We start from the raw sequence: 20,364 nt of genomic DNA on the forward strand, positions 1-20,364 counted from the left end.
AAACGGTCCTTAATTTAAAAAAATTTTAAATTAATACTGCTAATGACACTCTTTGATGTGGGTCATTTAATTTATTTGAAGCATTACTCATGAGTGGTTAAGTTTAAATGGAAAGATCTGTTTAGGGGAAAATGCCAATCTCATTTTCCATTTAAAAGATCCAAGCGACAGGATATTTATCCTAATGAGCTGTAACGTAACATTTGTTCTTACATGACACACTTCAATTTGTGATATTTTTTTCAATAATCATTTTCCTGCACAGAATTCTTCAGTGGCTTCCCACTGGAATTACAATGATATTCCATTATTTCAGCAAGGGCTATAAGACCCTCTGCCACCTGGTCCCCTCGAACCCCAGAGGTTTCACCTCCTACAACTCCTACCTGCACCCACTAGGCTCTAGCCCACTGGTTCTTTCTTTCTCCCTCTAAGAAACCCGCCAGGATCATCTCAGGGCCCTGGTTCTTGATGTTCCCTCTGGCCACTTGCCTCTTTCCCATCATTTATGCATTGGCTAAAATGCCACATCCTCTGAGAGTCCTCCTCTGACCACCTGAGCTAAAAGTACCAGCCCTGCCAGCCAAGTCACTATTCTTCCCCCTTTTGTTTGCTTTGTGGCACTTATCACTATCTGAAATACTTTATTTATATATTTGTTTATTCATGTTTCATAATTTTAGTTGGTCCTCCCTCACCAGAATGTAAGCCCCCAAAGGGCAAGGTACTTGTCTTAAGGCATTGTTAGTCCTCAGTGCTAAGAATAATGTCTGGCATGTTGTAGGTGCCCTGAAATATTTGCTCAATGAATTCACTGCTATAATTATGAATAGTACAAAATTATATAATGTCACAAGCCAAAAAAAAAAATTCAAAGGCGACGATATGCATAGCAAAAAACTAGCCCTCTGCTGTGATGTTATAACCTTTAATAATCAAGCCTGTGAGAGCATAGATAACTGACAGAACACAGGAATGTCTTCAACAGAGAAGAGGTGATGTAGGAGGAAGACGAGTGGATGTAGAATCAACTGCAATGTGGGGTCAAAGGGACCCTGAGCGAGGTTCATATCCTGGAAAGGTGAAAGAGCATGGCAGACTAATGAGAAATGGGAAAGATGAGGGTCACAGGTCTCATGATAAAGAAACTATCCTACGGAAAGTCCACATTTGAGCAGAATTGACACCAGACAGCAGGAACTACAGGGAAAGTGTGGCTTACCTGTGTAACCACAGATGTAGTATTTCCTGACACACTGATATGAAAACACTGGATTTGATACACCTGCTTTTAAGATCGCTGAATTAAAACCTCCTTGATTCCTCTAAAATATGGTTACACAAGCCGGTTGGAAAGGGTTTCTATTTATTTTTCAATGAATCTTAAAGTTGTAAAATACCTTAAGGGACCTAGTGCAATATCACAGCTGATACAAGAGTCCCTTCCCTAGCATCTCTGACATATTAAAAAGACCCAGTTTGAATACCTTCAGTGACAAGGAGCTTACTTCTTTATGAACCATCTTTAGTTAATAGACATTTCTTGTACTAACTCAAAACTCCATCTCTTGTAAGTATCTCCAAATGGTACCCAAAGAGAAGACCCTCCTTTTCCAATGTTACGCCTCCTACTGTTGGTATTTTTTTTGTATCGAGCCCCAAATCTATCTCCCTGTTACTTTGACATATTGGCTCTAGTTCTGTGCTTTACAGATTTTTAGATTATAGTACCCCAAATCTTTTAATACCTAAACCCTACCTATCTGCGGTCCAAACCTTTTTTGACTTTTCTCCTTGAAGTTTATATCCAATAACACAAACATGTTGTAGATCATTGAACATGTCTTTTCCTGCTCTAACTCAGTATTTCTCCTCCCTGCTTTAAACATGGTTCTTCTGACCAAAATGCCTCAGTCACTAATGTGCCATGCAAACACTTCCTTTTTAAAGACAACTAAGTGGTTTCCTCCCTGTGAAACAGCCTCTCATTTCCTAAGCAGACTCTTGCACTCCAGTTTCTGTTTCTATTATACCCAACGCAAATCTCCATTCACACTCACCTTAAGACTGCTTTGAAAAGTATGCTTAATTAATCCAAGGATGACCTTCACTTCCTGGACATTATTCTCCATTATTTTATTTTAAATATTTTAATTAATTGGTGGTTATAGTACTTTGCAGTATATTCGTTTTGTGCTTTTATCCTCATAATGTTTTTTTTTTTTAAAGATGGGGCCATGTCTTTTGATTTATGTAGACTCAATTTTTAATACAATGCCAGGAGTATAATAGGTATTAAGGGTTGAATGATTAGACGGATTTCCAGTAGTAAGTAAATTCCACCAACCACAAAGTATTCGGCTGCATCCTAGACTCTCTTGCCTACCTGAGCCTCAAATGAGATTAACCTAAAATTTCAAAACATTTGGGAGGGAGAGGTGGAATACGTAGCTAGAGAAAAATGAATGGATAGACGGATGGATGGATGGATAGAGGATGTGTCTGAGAGAATGGGAAGAAGGTAGCATCTCTTAGAAGAGGAAAAGGTAAATTAAAACATATTAGTATAGCGGTTTAACATGTTGCTAATATTCATCATAGTATCTGGGTATATACCAGCTCTATACTTTTCAGCTATGTAATCAAATATTCGTTGGTTTTAGAAAATAAGTGGTCTTGTAATGATACTTGCATTAATAAATGACAAAAGAATCTTATAAATTATACCAATAAGCTTAAAAGTGGGAAAAATTAAAATAGTACAGGATAAATTCTGGATGAAGATCATCTGTACATGGCTTAGGTATCCTTTATAGTACAGTTTTACCTAGGAAGTGACATTCTACTTAAAAGGCAGCATGGTACTGGGAGGCCTCCATTCTGGGTTGGTAGCTACTAGTGACCCACAAATTTAAATGTAAGATCAAGAGAGAATTCATATTGCTTCTCTTCCCACTCTCCCCAGCCAGAACAAGTGTGTCTATGGAAAGTTCTGTTCTATATAGCTTTTGATGGAGTGCTGTTTTGTTGAATATAGCCTTGGTATTTTTCAGATTCTAACTATTAAAAAAGCTCTCCAAAATTTACCCTTTGTTGTCTTTAAAAAGAACTTTCTGAAAATATTCCTTATGGAAGTAATTTTGCGCTTTAAAACTTATGATTTGGCTTACGTAAATTATACCTTAAAATATCTGGAAAATAATTTCAAGGCATATTATTTAACGTATGACAAGATTCAATATCTAATGGTCCATCTGTTCTGTATCAGCAGTGAATGTCTTCACGTCTATGTGCTAAGTGTTGATAACTATGTCTGCTGCTAATTTTCAGTCAGCCATGAGGAAAAAAGTGATGACTGTTTTAAACGTATAGACATAGGTCCTATCAATCAATGTTAATCTGATTATTTAATTTACACCTTTTCATCACAGTATTTAGAATTGAAAGCTAGAAATGTGTAATTATGATTCCATTTTTTTGGATCCTTACACAAAAATGAAACAACATTCATCATGCTGTATTCATCACAGAGACCCTAAAGAAAGTCTGACTGCAATCTTAAAGATGATCTTTCCCCGCAAATGGTAAAAAGAGGAAAGTTTCATTCCTAGATGGGTAAGTGACTTGCCCAAGGCCATATAACAAATGTCAGGAAGAACTGGGAAAGGGATCCAGATTTATCACCTCTGATTCGTTCTGTCTTCCTGCTACGACATGCTTCTTCTCAAGGTTTACACAAAACATGAGAGACCGAGTTAGATAAATTAGGCAAAAGAGAGGATTTATTATACCACTTTGCGATTATTTTTTCTCCTCAAGAATTAGGTCAGAAAAGTGTTTTAATATATAAACTGGAAAAACGTATAAGGACCATACACCTGTTAGGACTCTTGTTGGTATGCCATTCGATTTTTAAACCTTTCTACAGGCTGTAGTTTCCACAAAAGTCGAAAATGTTTCCATATTGGATAGTGAAATCATATTGCTCACAAATGCAGCTACACTGGAATTTGAATAATTCACACAAACCTTGAAGAATGCACTAACATTGTCATTAAGTCAGCAAATACTACCCCTCGTGTATTCGTGTTACTGATCTAAAAAGTTACATTTGGAAGTGAATCAACTTCAAATGGTTGTGAGTTGGACAGATATGTGAAATTTGTAAATTGGTAAGTAAGAGTAACAAATCTTATCAGGACATTTGATAGTTAGATATAAAATACATACATAAAACCCTAAGAGTGCTTATATTTTATTTAATTAATTATTTTTTTTGCGGTACGCAGGCCTCTCACTGCCGTGGCCTCTCCCGTTGCGGAGCACGGGCTCCGGACGCGCAGGCTCAGCGGCCATGTCTCACAGGCCCAGCCGCTCCGCGGCATGTGGGATCTTCCCGGACCAGGGCACGAACCCGTATCCCCTACATCGGCAGGCGGACTCTCAACCACTGCGCCACCAGGGAAGCCCGAGTGCTCATATTTTAAACTAACACTCTGTACTCAAGTTACATAAGACCCTGACTGGAATGCCCTTCTCCTTTAGCTCCTGTTTCTGAATCCTATCCAGCTCAAGCCTGACATTTTACATTCACCCTGCCCATTCTGGCTTATCAAGATCCCTTCTTCTCTGACCTCTCTTAGCATTAGAGATTTCAGCTGCCATGCATACACTTTTGTGTAATTTTTTATAAATTTTGCATGGAAAATTCTTTCCCCTCAATAAGCATAAATTTCTTGACAGTGGTGATTCTCATTCATTCATTCATTCCTTCTTTTATACTTTCCCATAGTAGTTCACAGAGTACTAGGCACATGGGAAACAGTCAATAAACATACTAAATATTTTTGAATAAACTGAGAGAATATATTTTGGAATAACACAAAGAGTGGTGATATGAACTTACAGACAGAGGTTGCTAAAAAAAAAGAAACTGATTATAAATCTTCTGAACAAAATTCTCTTTTAAAACAAAAGTATAGAGTACTAAGCTATATCCTTTCTTAGTTTACAGATATGATTCCTTATATCATCATAAAGTCCTTGTTTTCCAACAGACACAGTTATAACAGTTATACTGATTTACATTGTGTCCCTAGTAATCTTATCACTTTGCAGTGTGTTCTGCTTGCTGTAGGATGGGAAGCTTACAGTGGGTACAATTTTCCTTGTCCTTTAAAGGTTTCAAGAGATTATTGATAAGAATGAAGCTATAGCTCATCTTCAAGGCAAATTATAATGAATTTAAAAATCCCATCCATCTTAATATAGTCATTTATTTTCAAATTATATTTTAATGCTTAATTTTTACTTTTGTGCATGGGTTATCATTTTTTGTATTAGTATGCAATTGATATGTATCTTGTACAAAATCCGCTGCTATATATAAAAGTATATTTCACTATATCAAAAACTATGTTTTCTAAAATAATAACTTTTAAAGTTATAACAGCTGGAGCATTTAACTGAGAAGCTTAGATTTATATTAAATGCTATGATAATGTCTGAATGCTAATTAGATGAATATGAAAGTGCAACTGTCAAAATGCTGTATTAAATATTAACTAAAACCAAAGTTCCTCCATTTCGCCTTTAATTGTTTGACAGAAGTATGAAGAACAGTCAAATCTTTTAATATTATGTCTTTGGATTCACAAATTCACCTTACTCATAGTTACCTGGATAAATTAATGGTAGCTCTCAAGTAAAGGGAATTTTGAATATGCTTTGAAAAGCATTCAGGTAAAACAAAGGCAAAAATCTGAGCTTTATGAAATGCATATCCAAAACAAACACTCAACTTACCTCCAGTAGATGAGAATACCCACAAGAACCACTAGACAGATAAAAGTCAGGGCTGACACGATCACAAGGGGTATAACTGCCTTCTTCTCGGATTCCAACCCCTCAGCTAGACCAATACGAGACTCATGGCTACTATTACTGGCCTCTGTAGTCGGAGAAAATTGAGAAAGTTGATATTTAAGCTTAAGGAAAAGCACATTTTTCAACCGAATAACTGCAATCTTCACTGCTGTTGCTTACCTTTAAAATTTCGACTCTATGAGACAAGCAAGGTCTATGATCATAAGCTAATTTAAGTAACACAAAGCTTAAAAAGTAAGGCAGGCTATCCAGTTGCAAAATAAGTGAGTCATGGGAATGAAATATACAGTGTGGGGAATTCAGTCAATAACTATGTAATATCTTTGTATGGTGACAGATCGTAATTAGACTTATTGTGGTGATCAGTTTGAAATGTACAGAAATATCAAATCACTATGTTGTGTAACAGGGACCAACATAGTGTTACAGATCAATTATACTTCAAAAACAAACGAATAAACTCACAAAAAAAGAGAAAAATAAAGTAAGGCAGCCGATCAGAGCTGAAGAACTATAATATCCCAACAAAGATTGGCAACCTAGAGATGCCATGGCAAGAAGTATAATCTTGCCTTGAAAAGCTTAGTAAAAGGGACATGAAAATATTAAAATAAGAAAACTATTCAGTTTCTAAATAAAATGATCAGGAAAAACAGTGCTACTTACTGAATCACCACATATAATCTTGATTTCCCAAAATTAATTGTAATGGAAATATTTTTAATCCCACAGTTAGGTAAATAGTTAGGAGCAGTTAATAATTTCATGAAGAGAGGATCTTAGGATAACCCTCCTTACATTAGGATAACCCTTCAATCCAGCAAACTATTTAACATTTAAATGTAGGTTGCTTTTAAGATGTTATTTTGAATGCCCTTCTTACCAACTGTTTTTCTTTATCAACAATAAAAATACTATTGCATGTAAATTGAAGGAATGCACAGATCTAAGAAATTCTTTTTAAATATGCAAGTGTAAATTATGAAAATGTCTAAATTCTGTCCTTCGGTTAATTTTAAAAGATGGCAAATAACTATTTTTGTGACCAATCAGGTACATTATTATTCTAGCATTTTCAAAATCACTGCAACTGAAGCTATCATTCTGAGTTGTTAAAAAAAAGTTTCAGAACTGCAGGGTGTCAGTGGCCAGTCATAATTCTTCCCTTTTACTCTGAGGTGTGTGCAGTGTGAAACCAAGATGATTGAACATTAGAACCATTCTACCAGGATGATATGCTGACACTGCTACAAAGTAACAGCCCTTATCCTGTCTACCTGTAGAACTTCTGGAATAACGAAGTTTAAGCCCCTCATCAGAGTCTACATTGCCTCCTACACATTTGGTACATTTGGTGCTTTTATACCAAGTATCTTACTCTTAGTGATATGAGACAACAGCAATCTATTTAATTGAAAATTATCAATTTAGTTGAAAATATTTGAGAATAAATTTGATAGTCACAAATTCATAAATATAGCATTGAAATATATCTAACTGGAGAGAACTTAAGAGTTAAAATGATAGCTTCCTTCTGTAAGAAGAGATGATGCAGAAAGGGTCAAGAATTTAATCCACTCATATAGGAAATGCATCTATAAGTGACAACCAAATGTCCCAAGATGTTTGTTTTTATAACTATGGAAGGATTTGCTAGAAAAAAGCAGAATTCAAAGTTGTGACTAGAAATAATAAAGCTGTATAAAAAGTGGGAATATTGTAAGTCAATATTGTAACCCACCCCCTTAGCCATATATATATATATATATATATATATATATATATATATATATATATGTAAGTCAGTAATCAGTAAGTCAACTGATCCCTGAGCTGTATTTAATATTCTTGTGAGAGAAGGCTGAACTTTACCTTTTATTATGTTAATCATATGCTCTGGTCATTACATATTGTAGGGAGACTCATCTAGAAGCCTAAATAATCTGACGGTGAATGTACCGGTATTTTTTAAAGAAATTTAGGAAAGCATCTTGCTTTATACACAATTGTCTTTACATTGTTTCCTATTGTAATTATTGTTACCTAAGTAGAAAGTCTGTGGTTAACAAAGGAAATAAGCCACTTAGCAAAGTCCCTGGTACCTAGAAATTACAAATGCAGGTTAGTATTATTGTCTATTTCAGTCATACTTGAAGTGTGTCCCCCAGAATAGCAAAACCAACATCACCTGGAACTTGTTGGAAATGCACATTTTCAGCCCCTCTCCAACCATCCCAAATCTACTGAATCAGAAACTCTGTGGCTAAGACCCAGCAATCTGTGTTTTAACAAGTCCTCTGGGTGATTCTGATCCACACTAAAGCTTGAGAACCAATGATGTACATTAACTTACATGCAGAGTGAGGTTATATAATTATACTGGTCTTCAATGACCACAAATATTCACTGCAGTATGTATATAGGTGTATGTGTATATATATATGTATCTAGATACATACATATCTCATTTATATAGATGTATGTGCATACATATATATGAGATATGTCTGATCAAATATGTGATACATATGTAAGATATATAACACATAAAATATATAACAAATGACCACATATATATCATACACTCTATATACATGCACTATACACACACATGCACACACACAGAGTCCTGTATATAGACTTTTCTCATAAGTTCTCTGGGATGTCTGATTTTAAAACAAACCTTTTAATTAGGGAGTTAGAATGATAAATACATGGTAATTACATATAATGAAACTTAGATATTTTATATAAGATGAGATACCACATGAAAGTAGACAATCCCCTGGCTGCTTTGTATATACTATAATGAGGAACAACTAGTTATACTGATTTTTATATTCATTAGTTGACACTAAATATCTTTTTGGATATGGCTCTGTAGTGTATATGAGTTACCTAAATGATAAGACAAAAATGTGCTAACAGACAATTAGAAAACAAGAACTAAGATTAATATTTTAAAATTCACTTTGAGAATAAAACACTAGAATTTTGGTATTACAAATTAAGCATTATACATATTTTATTGTTCTCAATCATGAAAACGTAGTCCCTAAGAGACAGACACCAATGACACATGTTTCCAGTCTCAGTTTTTTATTAACTCCCTATGTGACCTAGATCAAGCAATCTAGTATCTTTGGGACTCAGTTTATGCATTCATAAATTGCAGATACTAATATCTGCCTTATCTATATTATTTTGACGAGCATGTCTTGTAAATTATTCTACATTCTAGAAGTAGGTAATAAAATGATAAGCTTCAGAATTAGTCTATATGCATTTGATAAAGAGGCATATTCAATTATTGGATAAGACAGACTACATATTTTTTTTACAGATATGTTTTAAAAATAGGCAAGAATCTTCCCCTAATCCTGTATGATGTTATTTACTTCATTAATTATGTTACTTGCTGCTGTCAGATGTTATATTTGTATTGTTTTCCTCATCAGTGGGAGAACACACTCAAATTAAATAAATCTAATAAGTGCATTGAAGAGAAATTGCTAAGTTTTAGTCAATAATTTAAGGTTTGGCATTTTACAGTATATATAGTCTTTCCATAACAGCATAATCTAGCACGAACATACAGATGATGTCACTACCTAAAAAGACAGAAAAATGGATGGATTCCTGATGTTTTATTTCTAAATAAATCTAATAAAACTTAAAAAAAACACAAGGACTATATTTGAAGCCAGATAACAATTCATATACATGGCAACACTAATGAAATATGGTGATTCATGAATTCCTTACTCATTTTCACATAACAGAATGTAAATGTTTAAACTGGAACGAAATGTTAAACAGGTATCAAGTCAGAATGTAGAAAAACTTCTCTATCAAAATGTACAAACTTTTAATTGCTGCTGCACTGAAGGAAAAGTAGATAACTAATTCAAGGGATGGAAATAACAAAGAGGACAACTATACTAATGAGATTGTTGTCTATGTTCTGGATTTTACATACCTACTTTTATGCAACAAGAGTGCAAGATTTACTTTAGCCTATCTTTTGACTTACTGTTGAGATTTAAATATTTTCATTGTTGATTTTAAAAATGCCTTAAAATGTAACAAAAGCAAATTATAAAACTCTTATGATCAATGCAATGAAATTATCTAGTATTTCATATTCTTAATGGTTTTGAATTTCCCCTTTTCTCTCCCATTGGCATCTAAAGCAAACATCTGTATTTTATATGCTGCAAGTAATCTGCTCGAAGAAACATCTGGCTGATAAATTAATTTGCATAAAATACATTAACAAATGAAATGCATTTCTACAGAAAATGTTCTAGTGTTGTACATCTTGTCATACAATACCTATACACACTATGCATATTAATGGCCGTTATTTAACTTCTTAGAAAGGTGTATAACAGCAAGTATAAAGTAGAATGTATTTTGTTAGTTCACACTGCCCTCTTTAGGCAACATTAAGGTAATCAAACAAAGACAATTTTTAAAAATTAAAATCTTAAAAAAAATCTTCCCATTAACTCTCAAAACTTAGCAATAGGACTTTTTTTAAAGTCCCCAAGCTGATGTGGATGTGCAATTATCTAACTCCTTTCCATTGGGTGGGTCAGAGAGAGGTGATACATATATCGTATTATCATCAGTTTATAATTCGTTTTATAATTCAACAGAATTAGTTGACAACTTATTTTAGAATATGAGTAAACCTTAAAATTAAAATCATCTAAAACACTCCAATCTATCATTTAAAAAGCAGTGTACTGAAAATGTATTATGCACACAATAATTGCTCTCACATGTAATAGGTATCTTGCAGAATACGAAAAAATTGACAATAAATAAAATCACCTTATCTATTTTGGAGAGTGTTAATTTAAGGATCGAAACACATTGAGTATGCATTTGAAATAATGAGTAAAATCATATTTTAAAAACTGTAAATTGATTTGTGAATATCTTGATTTTGAAAAATGATGGCCATTTTACCAAACTTCTCTTCCCACGATTTTTCTATTTTTTGAGGCAAAAGGCCACCACACCTCAATCTATCCCTTGGATCCATAACTAACCTGCCTCTGAAATGTTGAATACTTCTGAGTGCCTGCTAGTAACAGTCGGTGTTGAGGGCTGTGGGGATCCAGGAGTTATTTCTGAGTCACCTGCTTCCAGGACCCCATCACCATCTTTTTCATTAATATCTGGAAAACTGAAATCTGTGGAAGTCTCGTTATCATTAAGGCTATCTGAGGTGGCTTGCCCTGATCCACTCTCTTCATCACTTGTAGGAACTGCCCAAGCTTTAGATTCTGGGCTGAAAGGAAGCAGGGCACTACCAGTCTGAATGTCATTTTCCTGTTTTCCATCACTGCGCTTCTGGGGTGGCACATTTGTTGGTGGTGATCTATCAGGACTTCTGTCCACATCAGTCTGACTGTCTGATATTACACCTGTGACTTTATTTCCTTCTTCAGAATTCTCAGATAGTGAGTATGAGACTGAGTTATTCAGATCCACAAGACTGTTTTCCTGGGTGTCTGAATCATTCATTACCTTTTCCTGTGATTCTCTATAGGAGGAGCACGACATACACTTATTTAGGGATAAGCCATCTCTATCTCTGCCATCATAACCATCATCATCGTAATCATCAGTATCACCATCGTCACCACCACCCACTAAATCAGCATCAGATCTGGCACTCTGAGTCAGCTCGGAAGTTGTTCTAGAAGGAAACAGCAACTTGGTTGTGGTTACAGAACCATCTTTGTTGGGAGAAATAACTGAAATGGAAACATACACGTTTCCTAAAGGGACAGAGTGATCAGCAGTTACAACTGTATCAGAAACAACTGTTGGAATACCAGCCAATACCTCATCAGACATAGAACCCTTGGCAGAGGTGAAGACTTCATCAGAGTAAACAAGCTTATTTATAAGCGCATCTGGTGGTGCATCAACTGATAAAACAGGAGTAGCAAATGCATGCCTTCCTTCCCGGGGGGTGGCCTGGTTAAGCTCCAAATTGGCAGTTTGGAACGACTCATCATTACTGTACAATGAAGGTACCGCTTGCTGGGAACTTTCGCTTTTAAGCAAAACTGGTTCAAAATATTTCTCACTTGCGTAAGAAATGGTTAAACCTTGAAGTGAAGCAGCGTGCATATTAGAAGTAGGCGATACATCAGAGACTGGTACAGATGTAGCGTGCAGCGTGTTTTCCCTTGAAGTGGAATTTGATGCCATGAGATGCAATATTGTAGAACTAATGTGATCAACCTTGGGGGTTTCAACCAATATTGGATCACTAGGCACAGCTGGAAGAGCAGTTTTAAGCAACGTGTCAACATCAGAAGCCTGAAAGGAAGGTTGCAGCAATACTTCAGTATTAAAAGAAGCTGAGGGCTCATGAAATAAGAGCTGAGTTGAAGGAGATAACATTTCACTAGAAGCAGGGTCAGAGGATGCTGGCTCTGAGCTTGCGCTAAGCACAGGTTTAAGCGAAGTATCACCGAATGCTTGAGATACAGCGTGTGAAGACTGAACTGGAAAGTTATTTTCTGGAACTTGACTAATCTCATGATCAAAAACCTTAGTAGCAGTAAAAGCAAGAAGCCCTGGGAGGATGCCCTTTGCGCTAGAAGTGCAAACAGGGGATTCTTGTAAAGACGCATTCAATTTATTTACATTATCATACAGGTCGGGCATGACTGTGCTTTCAGAAGGGTAAATCAGCTCACTGAAAGAAGCAATGTGTGGTTCCGTCTCATTTCCATTTATTATGTCACTTTTAAAAAGCAGCTTGTTATCATCCCCAAACATAGATGCTGGATATGTAAATTCAGCTACAGAAACAGGTGAAGACACGTTAAGGGCTGTCAGACCATCTGTGTCAGATAAAAGAAATTCACTATCAGAGGAGGCTCCAGACCACTCCCCATCACCAGAGAGGCCATGAGTAGGCTGCGGCAACGGTGCGCTTGGGGTTACTAAGGGAGACTCAGGCATCGGTACGTGGTTAGGGCTGCTAAGGAAGGAACCCTGAATAGACTCATGCACAGGTACTGCAGAACTGTAAGGAACACTGAAGAGGTATTGGGAGCCCTCATCATTAGTTAAGGCATAAGAAGGTTCAGGCCCTGAAGAACGTGCATGCATCATAACGTCACTGCTGGACGGTTCAGCTTGAGAAAACATAAGCGTTTTATAAAGCACACCAGGTTCACTACCACCGAATTCCAAGGTCTCTGAGGCAGCACGAGTAGCGGTCTGATGTGACACCACATCAGAGTATGGAGCAAGGCTGGGCTCTAATAGCAAATCACCCCCAGCCACTGGCAGAGAAGCATGCAGGGACACCTTATCACTCTCAAGAGCTGAAGTAACTTGTGGAAGGATCTGAGAAACATGGTGAAACAATTCACTACTGAAGGAAGCAGAGGAAAATGGAAGCAAAGGCGCATCATCATAGGAAGACAGGATGGATTCAAATGACACACCGACACTGGGAAATACAGGCGTAGCATGCAAGGCTGAATCACTACTTGAAGCAGCAGGGGTAGTGTTGAGGATCTGATTGTCAAGCAACAAAGGGGTGACTAGAGGAAAGACTTCACTACTGTAGGAAGGTTGGAGAGGTGTCTCACCATTGTATACTGGTTGAGTTGTCTGCGGGTGTGCCAGGTTGATGGTGGGGACCGAATCGGGTTGTCCAGAGGATGGAGTAAAAGCATGAGGTGTTACCTCAGTTGGGAAGTACGCAAAGGTAGAATAATGTGGCAAATTTTCCATATCTGTGACCAAGGGACCCTGTGACACCAGTGGGCCTGGAGGAGAGGACTCAGCTGTCTTCTCAGATTCATCAATATCCATCTCGGTGTAATTAGTCTGGAGAAAGCTCTCTCTACCTGATCCAACGTCGGGCAGTGTTGTCACATCTGTAGTACTAGGAAACCACACATTTCCACCAACGGAAGGATCCTTTAGAGATTCTTCCGAACCCGAGGAGGATGAATCTTCTGAAGCATTTCTCGTAGATTCTGGTACAAGGGCATCGTATGTGACTGCCTCTGGGATTTCTGAAGAAAACACAGAGCCATGGGATATGCTCTCAGAAACGAACGGCACAGCGGAAGTTGCAGGACTGGAGCCTGAAGAATCATCGGCTTCCGTACTGAGCTTGAAATTGGTCAATAAACTCTCTTCCCCACTGATATCAGTAGATACCTCTGGAGATTCCATTACAGAAACTGTATTTGAATATTCCACAGTCCCAGACAAGTTCATCTGTGGAAATCTGAGAACAGTTTTAGAGCCATCACTTAAAGAGGCGGAAGTGTCTGCCAGAGTGAGAGATGGTAGCTGGGTCGCAGTCTGTGAAGTCAAAGGAACATCTTTTTCTGGGTCTAATTCAGTGACTGGTTGGGAAGTGGAATCTAAGGATGTGTTGGGAATATCACCCTTTCCAGAGAATTCGCTTCCTCCTGCTGGGGACCGGTTAGTCTTGGCCTCATTGTATTTCGTTCCTACTTGGTTGTAGTTTGTTGTGGTAGGAATCTGGGGTTCCTTTCTCCTGATCTGGTTTGTGGTACCGTCTCTACCAGGATTCACAACAGTGTCTTCCTCAGTGTTCTTTCCCTCTTCTTCCTCCTTTGAAAAACAAATAAGATTTAATGGGACATAAGGAAATAAGAGGAAAATGGAATCTTAATAATATCTTATACTGCATCATGCTGTGAATCTCCACTTGTGGGATTTGGGGAACGTCACATAAAGCACCACCCCGTAGAAGCCATGACTATCCTATACCCGTTATTATCCACCCTTGAGGGAGAGTAACTAAACTTAATGAAAACATCTTATTTATGGCTACTTTATTTTATTTGATGAAAGGAAGTAAATTAATAAATACCACAACTTTGAAGACACATTGTAGTGGTATTTACTTACTGAGAGTGTTACATAACACAGTATTTATTTTCTTGTGTTTATATTTCTCTGTTCAGTTCATCTGGCAACAAGCTAAATAGCAATGAGCTTCTTGTGCTGTGAAATGGCAATGAAACAACTTACTTCAAAGACAAAAGTAGCTGTATATTCAGAATATTTCATTGTATATAGTAAGGATAAATCACAATTTTTAAGCCATCATAAGAGGAAGGTTTAGGACTGGAAGAGGTTTTTGGTTTTGTTTATTATTTTGTTTTAAATACTTTTCCCTGAGAATTTCATCTTAGACGGAGGCAGACATTCTAAAGACAACTTGTCAAAATATGGTTCTAGTACCGGTCATTAAATTTCGTGTCTCCTTTAGAAACACTATTCAGGTGACCCAGTCTTTCATGGACACTTAATCACTATAATGGCCCAGGAGTTATCTGGCTAGAGGTCAACCAAAACCCATGCTTTCTTTTTTTCTTTAAACTGTGCATTTTATAAAACATCTAATCATATGTTTAGAAAACTAAATTGCCAAACGTATCAAGATATGATATTTTTTGTCCACGTGGGACATGATTCTGTAAGTTTGTTAGCACTGCCATCTATTAGACCTCTTAAGGCCATGTGCCTTAAAAAGAGAAAAAAGCTACCAAGTACAGATTAGTCAGTGAGAACGTGACCAATATCAGTAGAAAGAATCTGAATCTTTAACCACGTGTGCTCATGAGCTTTTGTCTCATACACACGGAAAGTGGCCCTGTATGAAACACAAGCTTTCGAGCTTAATGTCTGCATCATTATCCAGAGCTTAATTATTCAGTTGGTTTTAAGTATTTTTTTTTTTATTTTAAGGCACATGTGATAACCCTGAGAAGTGAGTCGTTAAAAATGGATATTCTCTTAGATTCCCCAGATACATTTCCTCACCAGTGGTATTTCTTGATAAAATTTTGCATTGTGTTTGATGCCTTGTTCGCAAGGACAACCAGGAGATTTTATCAAATAATTTCCTGAATAAATATTCCCCTAATCTTCAAGCCCAGAAACTTCATGTAAAAGGAAATAAGAATAGTTTGTCTTGACTCGCTCTTGGTGAAAGATACACTTCTTTCCTTAGAAGTTCTCACAAACACTTGTTTCATAATCTGATCCAGAGTTTCTCTGAGGATCAATGTTCAACTTAGCAATATGGAGTTTCTGAACTCTTCCTCATTTTTGCAAATCTGCATATTTGCCTAGTTTTCTGGTATCACTCCACACTCTTACCCTTTATCAAGACTTTCAAACTTTTTCTCTGCTCTATTCAAATCTCCATTTCCTTCTCTCCTCATTCTCAGCAGATGGCTTTCCTGGCTATAGAGAAAGTAGAAGCCACTAGACAAAAACACACCTCTTCCTAATGTTAAAACATCAAAAACCGGGACCAACAAAATCCACCCCTGCCCCTCTCATCCTGTTGTAACTGAAGAGATAGATGTTCCCCTTCCTTTCTATTTCCTACATTTGTGCTCTAATCCATTCTCTATCATCTTCTCGGGAACTGAATACAACTATTTCCCTCTATTTTGTATTTTAATTTTTTTGCTTTCTTGAATGGATCATTCTCATCAGCTTAAACTCAGATCTCTCCTATTTAAAAGGAACATAAAGGAAAATCTCTAATTCAACGTCTAGTATTCACTTTACCTCTCCCCTTCTCTTCACAGTAAAGTTCCCAGAACACATGTCATCTATCTTCTCTATATGATCTGACAATTTCTATCAAATCCCACAGTAACACTGCTTCTCTTCCTCTTTTCTTAGATTCCCACACAAACCTCCTTTATCATCCTCCTATCACAAGCTACGTAGATGTCTATAAAATTGTTCTTAAAACATAATGCCACTCACCTTTTCTTCCATTCGATCTTTTGGAAAAAAAACTATACACACATTAAACACACATATCCCTTTCATTGCTTTCTTTTCTAGCAGATTTTAGACTGTGAGGTTCAGATACCTCTTAGAATCTGATGAAAGTGATGGACCTTTCATTAATCCCACCCAACTAAGTCTTGTACATCTCTATGAGGTCATATTATCTCATGTCAACATTTCAAGAAGAATATATGATTCATGTTCTAAGATTACTTTATACATATCTGAAACCACAAATATTTTAATGGACACTGTTTCCTATAACTTCTTATGGAGTTATTGTGAACCTCTCTTTCACTGTTTGGACTACTTATATTATAAAGGATCACACCTGTTATCCTTCACAACTTCTATTAAAATTTTTTTATTGTAAAGCCTTGATTGTGCTGGAGGTACTTTGTCTTTCAAAGTCATGCATTCCTATTGGAAGAGAATTTGAGGAACATCTCCCAAACTATTCATTTCCATATTCAAGCTTAGAACCATCACTGATACATTCCAGATGTTTGCCAACCTCTATCATTCATTCCTGCATGAATCGATGAAAGTGAATAGTGTTATGAACTGTGTTTGTGTCCCCCCTAAATTCACATGTTGAAACTCTACACCCCAAAAGTGATGGTCTTAGGAGGTGGGGCCTCTGGGAGGTCATTAGTATTAGATGAGGTCATAAGGTGGAACCCTCATGAATGGGATTAGTGCCCTTATATTAAGAGTCATGAAAGATTGCTTCTTCTGTTCTGCTCTCCACCATGTGAAGACACAACAAGAAGTCTGTAGTCAACAATCCAGAGGGGCTCTCATCAGAACCCGGCAGTGCTGGTGCCCTGATCTCAGGCTCCCAGGTTCCAGAACTGTGAGAAATACATGTTTGCTGTTTATAAGCCACTTAGTTCATGGTGTTTTGTTATAGCAGCCCAAACTGGCTAAGACAAAAACCAATGATTTGTAAAGATAATTTCTTTTTCTTGCCTTTGACTTGATTCTGGTAATCATTTCTAGGTATATTCATATCCACATGCATGTGCACACATGCGTGCATGCAAACACACACAGACACACAGAGATATCTTTAGCTGAGTTCTGTGAACTCTTGATGAAATGCGGACTGGTCATTTTGGTAAAATAGTCCTTTGTAAGAGAGAATTGCCATAAGATAAATAAATTATTGAGGTAATTATATCTGTGAAAACACAACCTAATTGCTATTTATTACTAGATAGTGGAATTAGTTTTCACAAGTTACCAGCTCATACACACATATGTACTTATGGACAAATTCATACTATCATTAACAACAGAATCTGGCTTTAACATAGAGTCTCAGTTATAATGAATAGCACACTTGGGCTTAGGATGAAATATTGAATATAAGACACAAACAGTCATTTTCTCTCTATTTCAAAAATTAAGACAATGTCAAAATTTATAAATATCCTTAGATGCCCATTTACTTAAAGGACCTTGTGCTAGCAACTAACATTTATAATATAAGTAGTCCAAACAAAAATAATCAAATTAAATGGGCAAAAGAATATATACAATTTATACTTTGACTCATATTTATTATCAATCTGTCAATCATTGGTTAAGTTAATTAAAAATAAGCTGTACTAATATTAAGGATTGCTTAAATATTATTTTAGTCTTTTAGAGACATTTGAACATGAAAAAATTTCAATTTGTGGCTATAGTTCATAGCTATCATTATTTTCAAAGTTCATTGTTTTTCTAATTATCAACAAACCTTTTCTATCTCTTTTTAAAAATTATACCAATTAAAGTGTCTTCCAACTTCTTCATAAAAAAATCATGTATATTAATTACATGTCTATCTACAAAGTTCAGCAACTAATCCCACAAACAATGAATAATGCAACATGAACTTTTTATTAATGCAACATCTGAAACCTAACCGGTAATCCAAACCAGACTTCTTAATTTTAAAGCACTTGAATAAAAAGTAGCTATGATACCTTAATTATTTCTTCAGTTCCAATTAATTCAGGAAAGAGGTCAAGTTCTACAAAATTAAAAACAAAATTATTAACATTTTTATTCAACGATTTCAGCCTTATGGGTCAACCGTTGGATGAAAGAGGGAAAAGGGAAAAGAAAGACTGTTAGTTTGGAAAATACAGAATTGCCCAAAATAAAAATTTCGAATTTCAGTTTTCAAGACTACTGAACGTTACATAACACAACACTACATAAACGTACAGTAAACTGCACTCAAAACCTTCATCTCTATCCTCCACGCCAACTCCCTTCCCTATTCTCACCCTAACTGTGATTGAAGCTCAGAAGGGAGAAGGGGACAGTGAGGCTGATATTACTGGGGGTAAAGAAACCCAAGTAATTTTTTATCAGTGTAGACTTACTTTCATTCTTAGCATGGCTGATAAAAGCATAGTTGGGAAAATGCCAGGGGAGAATTGACGGATTTATTTTCGTATTCAACTACTTATTCCTCAAGGTCCACTTCTGACTGAAGCTCAAGTAGGTCTTTTTATTCTTCAGATTTGGGCTCATACGTATTTGTACACAGGGTACTGCACCAGATAAAAGGAAGAATGTTTTCCAGCAGGTCCAGCCTGGACTGGCAGCAGGAAGGACTGACCGGGGTTAGCCCCACACCTTCTTCCCAGGGATACTCAACTAATGCCATCTATGCGAGGAATATAATGACCAGGATCATTTAAGTCTGATTTTCCCAACTGGCTAGAATCAGCGTATTTCTAGTCCCTGGCTATCTCAATCCTAAAACAAGACCCGTCAGTAAATGCTAGGAAAGATAAGGAGCTGGTTCCCTCTCTCCAACAAGGAATGTAGCCCCACTGCCAAATTACTGAGGAGCTCGAGGACCACTTTTCCTCACTCTTCATCCAAGCTGCATCAGGAAGATGGGAGACAGGGTAACTGTGAGGGCTTGAGCATTATTACAAAGATGCCCTTCTTATGCCTATTATTTTAGAGAATCTCATTCCATCTCCGAAGTTTATGCTCTTCACGATCCTACAGCTGCTTATATTCTATTTTTTATGCTTCTATAGATCCTCAAAGGAAATGCATAGTCTATAGAATTTTCAAAGGCATAACTGAACTAACATTAAATATGTATCACATCCAGGCCTGTTTTACAATATAGACTTTCTTGAGTTTATTTTTATAATAAAATTTCTAGGTATTAAGAAATGTAAAACTATAAAATATAGTTATGTGCCCGAATTCTATTTAGACAAGAACTCAAGTAAAACATAGAAGTAAGCCCAGGCCCCATGAAGATTTAGATAAAATTAATACTCTTGACTATTTAATTATTTTAAAGTTACTTACCCTGAATAATTTTCGATGCTATAAAAATGAAAATATTCATGGGAAACAATCATAGTCTTAAATCTTAACTCTCAATTATTATTTTTTTCTTGTTAAAAGAAGGAATTTGAAAACTTTCATCTGGATCATTAGCGTTCTCCTTTTTCTATTTTTGTCTCTGTGAAACCCTTTCCCACCCTGTTTTTCATGCTCTTTATTCTTTATATTTTTAAATTAAAGTGATTTCAATAGTCTGAAACTGTGTCTCTATAACCTCCAAGGAAACCAATATATGTGAATTTTAAAATGGGTGGCAAC

At 36.3% G+C, this 20,364-nt stretch overlaps 1 protein-coding gene across 4 annotated transcripts in view; it reads right to left on the reverse strand.

The window, feature by feature from the left end:
- The window catches only part of PTPRZ1 (protein tyrosine phosphatase receptor type Z1), a 159,232-nt gene that overhangs the window by 27,739 nt on the left and 111,129 nt on the right, over window positions 1-20,364 (reverse strand). For all 4 annotated transcript variants that reach the window (XM_060156788.1, XM_060156786.1, XM_060156787.1 and 1 more), the window contains 3 exons: window positions 18,708-18,754; window positions 13,521-14,523; window positions 5,806-5,950 (listed from right to left, as the gene is read on the reverse strand). In XM_060156788.1, coding sequence (XP_060012771.1) covers window positions 5,806-5,950; window positions 13,521-14,523; window positions 18,708-18,754 — 1,195 coding nt within the window. The remainder of the gene's footprint in view (window positions 1-5,805; window positions 5,951-13,520; window positions 14,524-18,707; window positions 18,755-20,364) is intronic.

Source organism: Lagenorhynchus albirostris, chromosome 8, assembly GCF_949774975.1.
Source record: "Lagenorhynchus albirostris chromosome 8, mLagAlb1.1, whole genome shotgun sequence".
NCBI classification, from domain to species: domain Eukaryota; kingdom Metazoa; phylum Chordata; class Mammalia; order Artiodactyla; family Delphinidae; genus Lagenorhynchus; species Lagenorhynchus albirostris.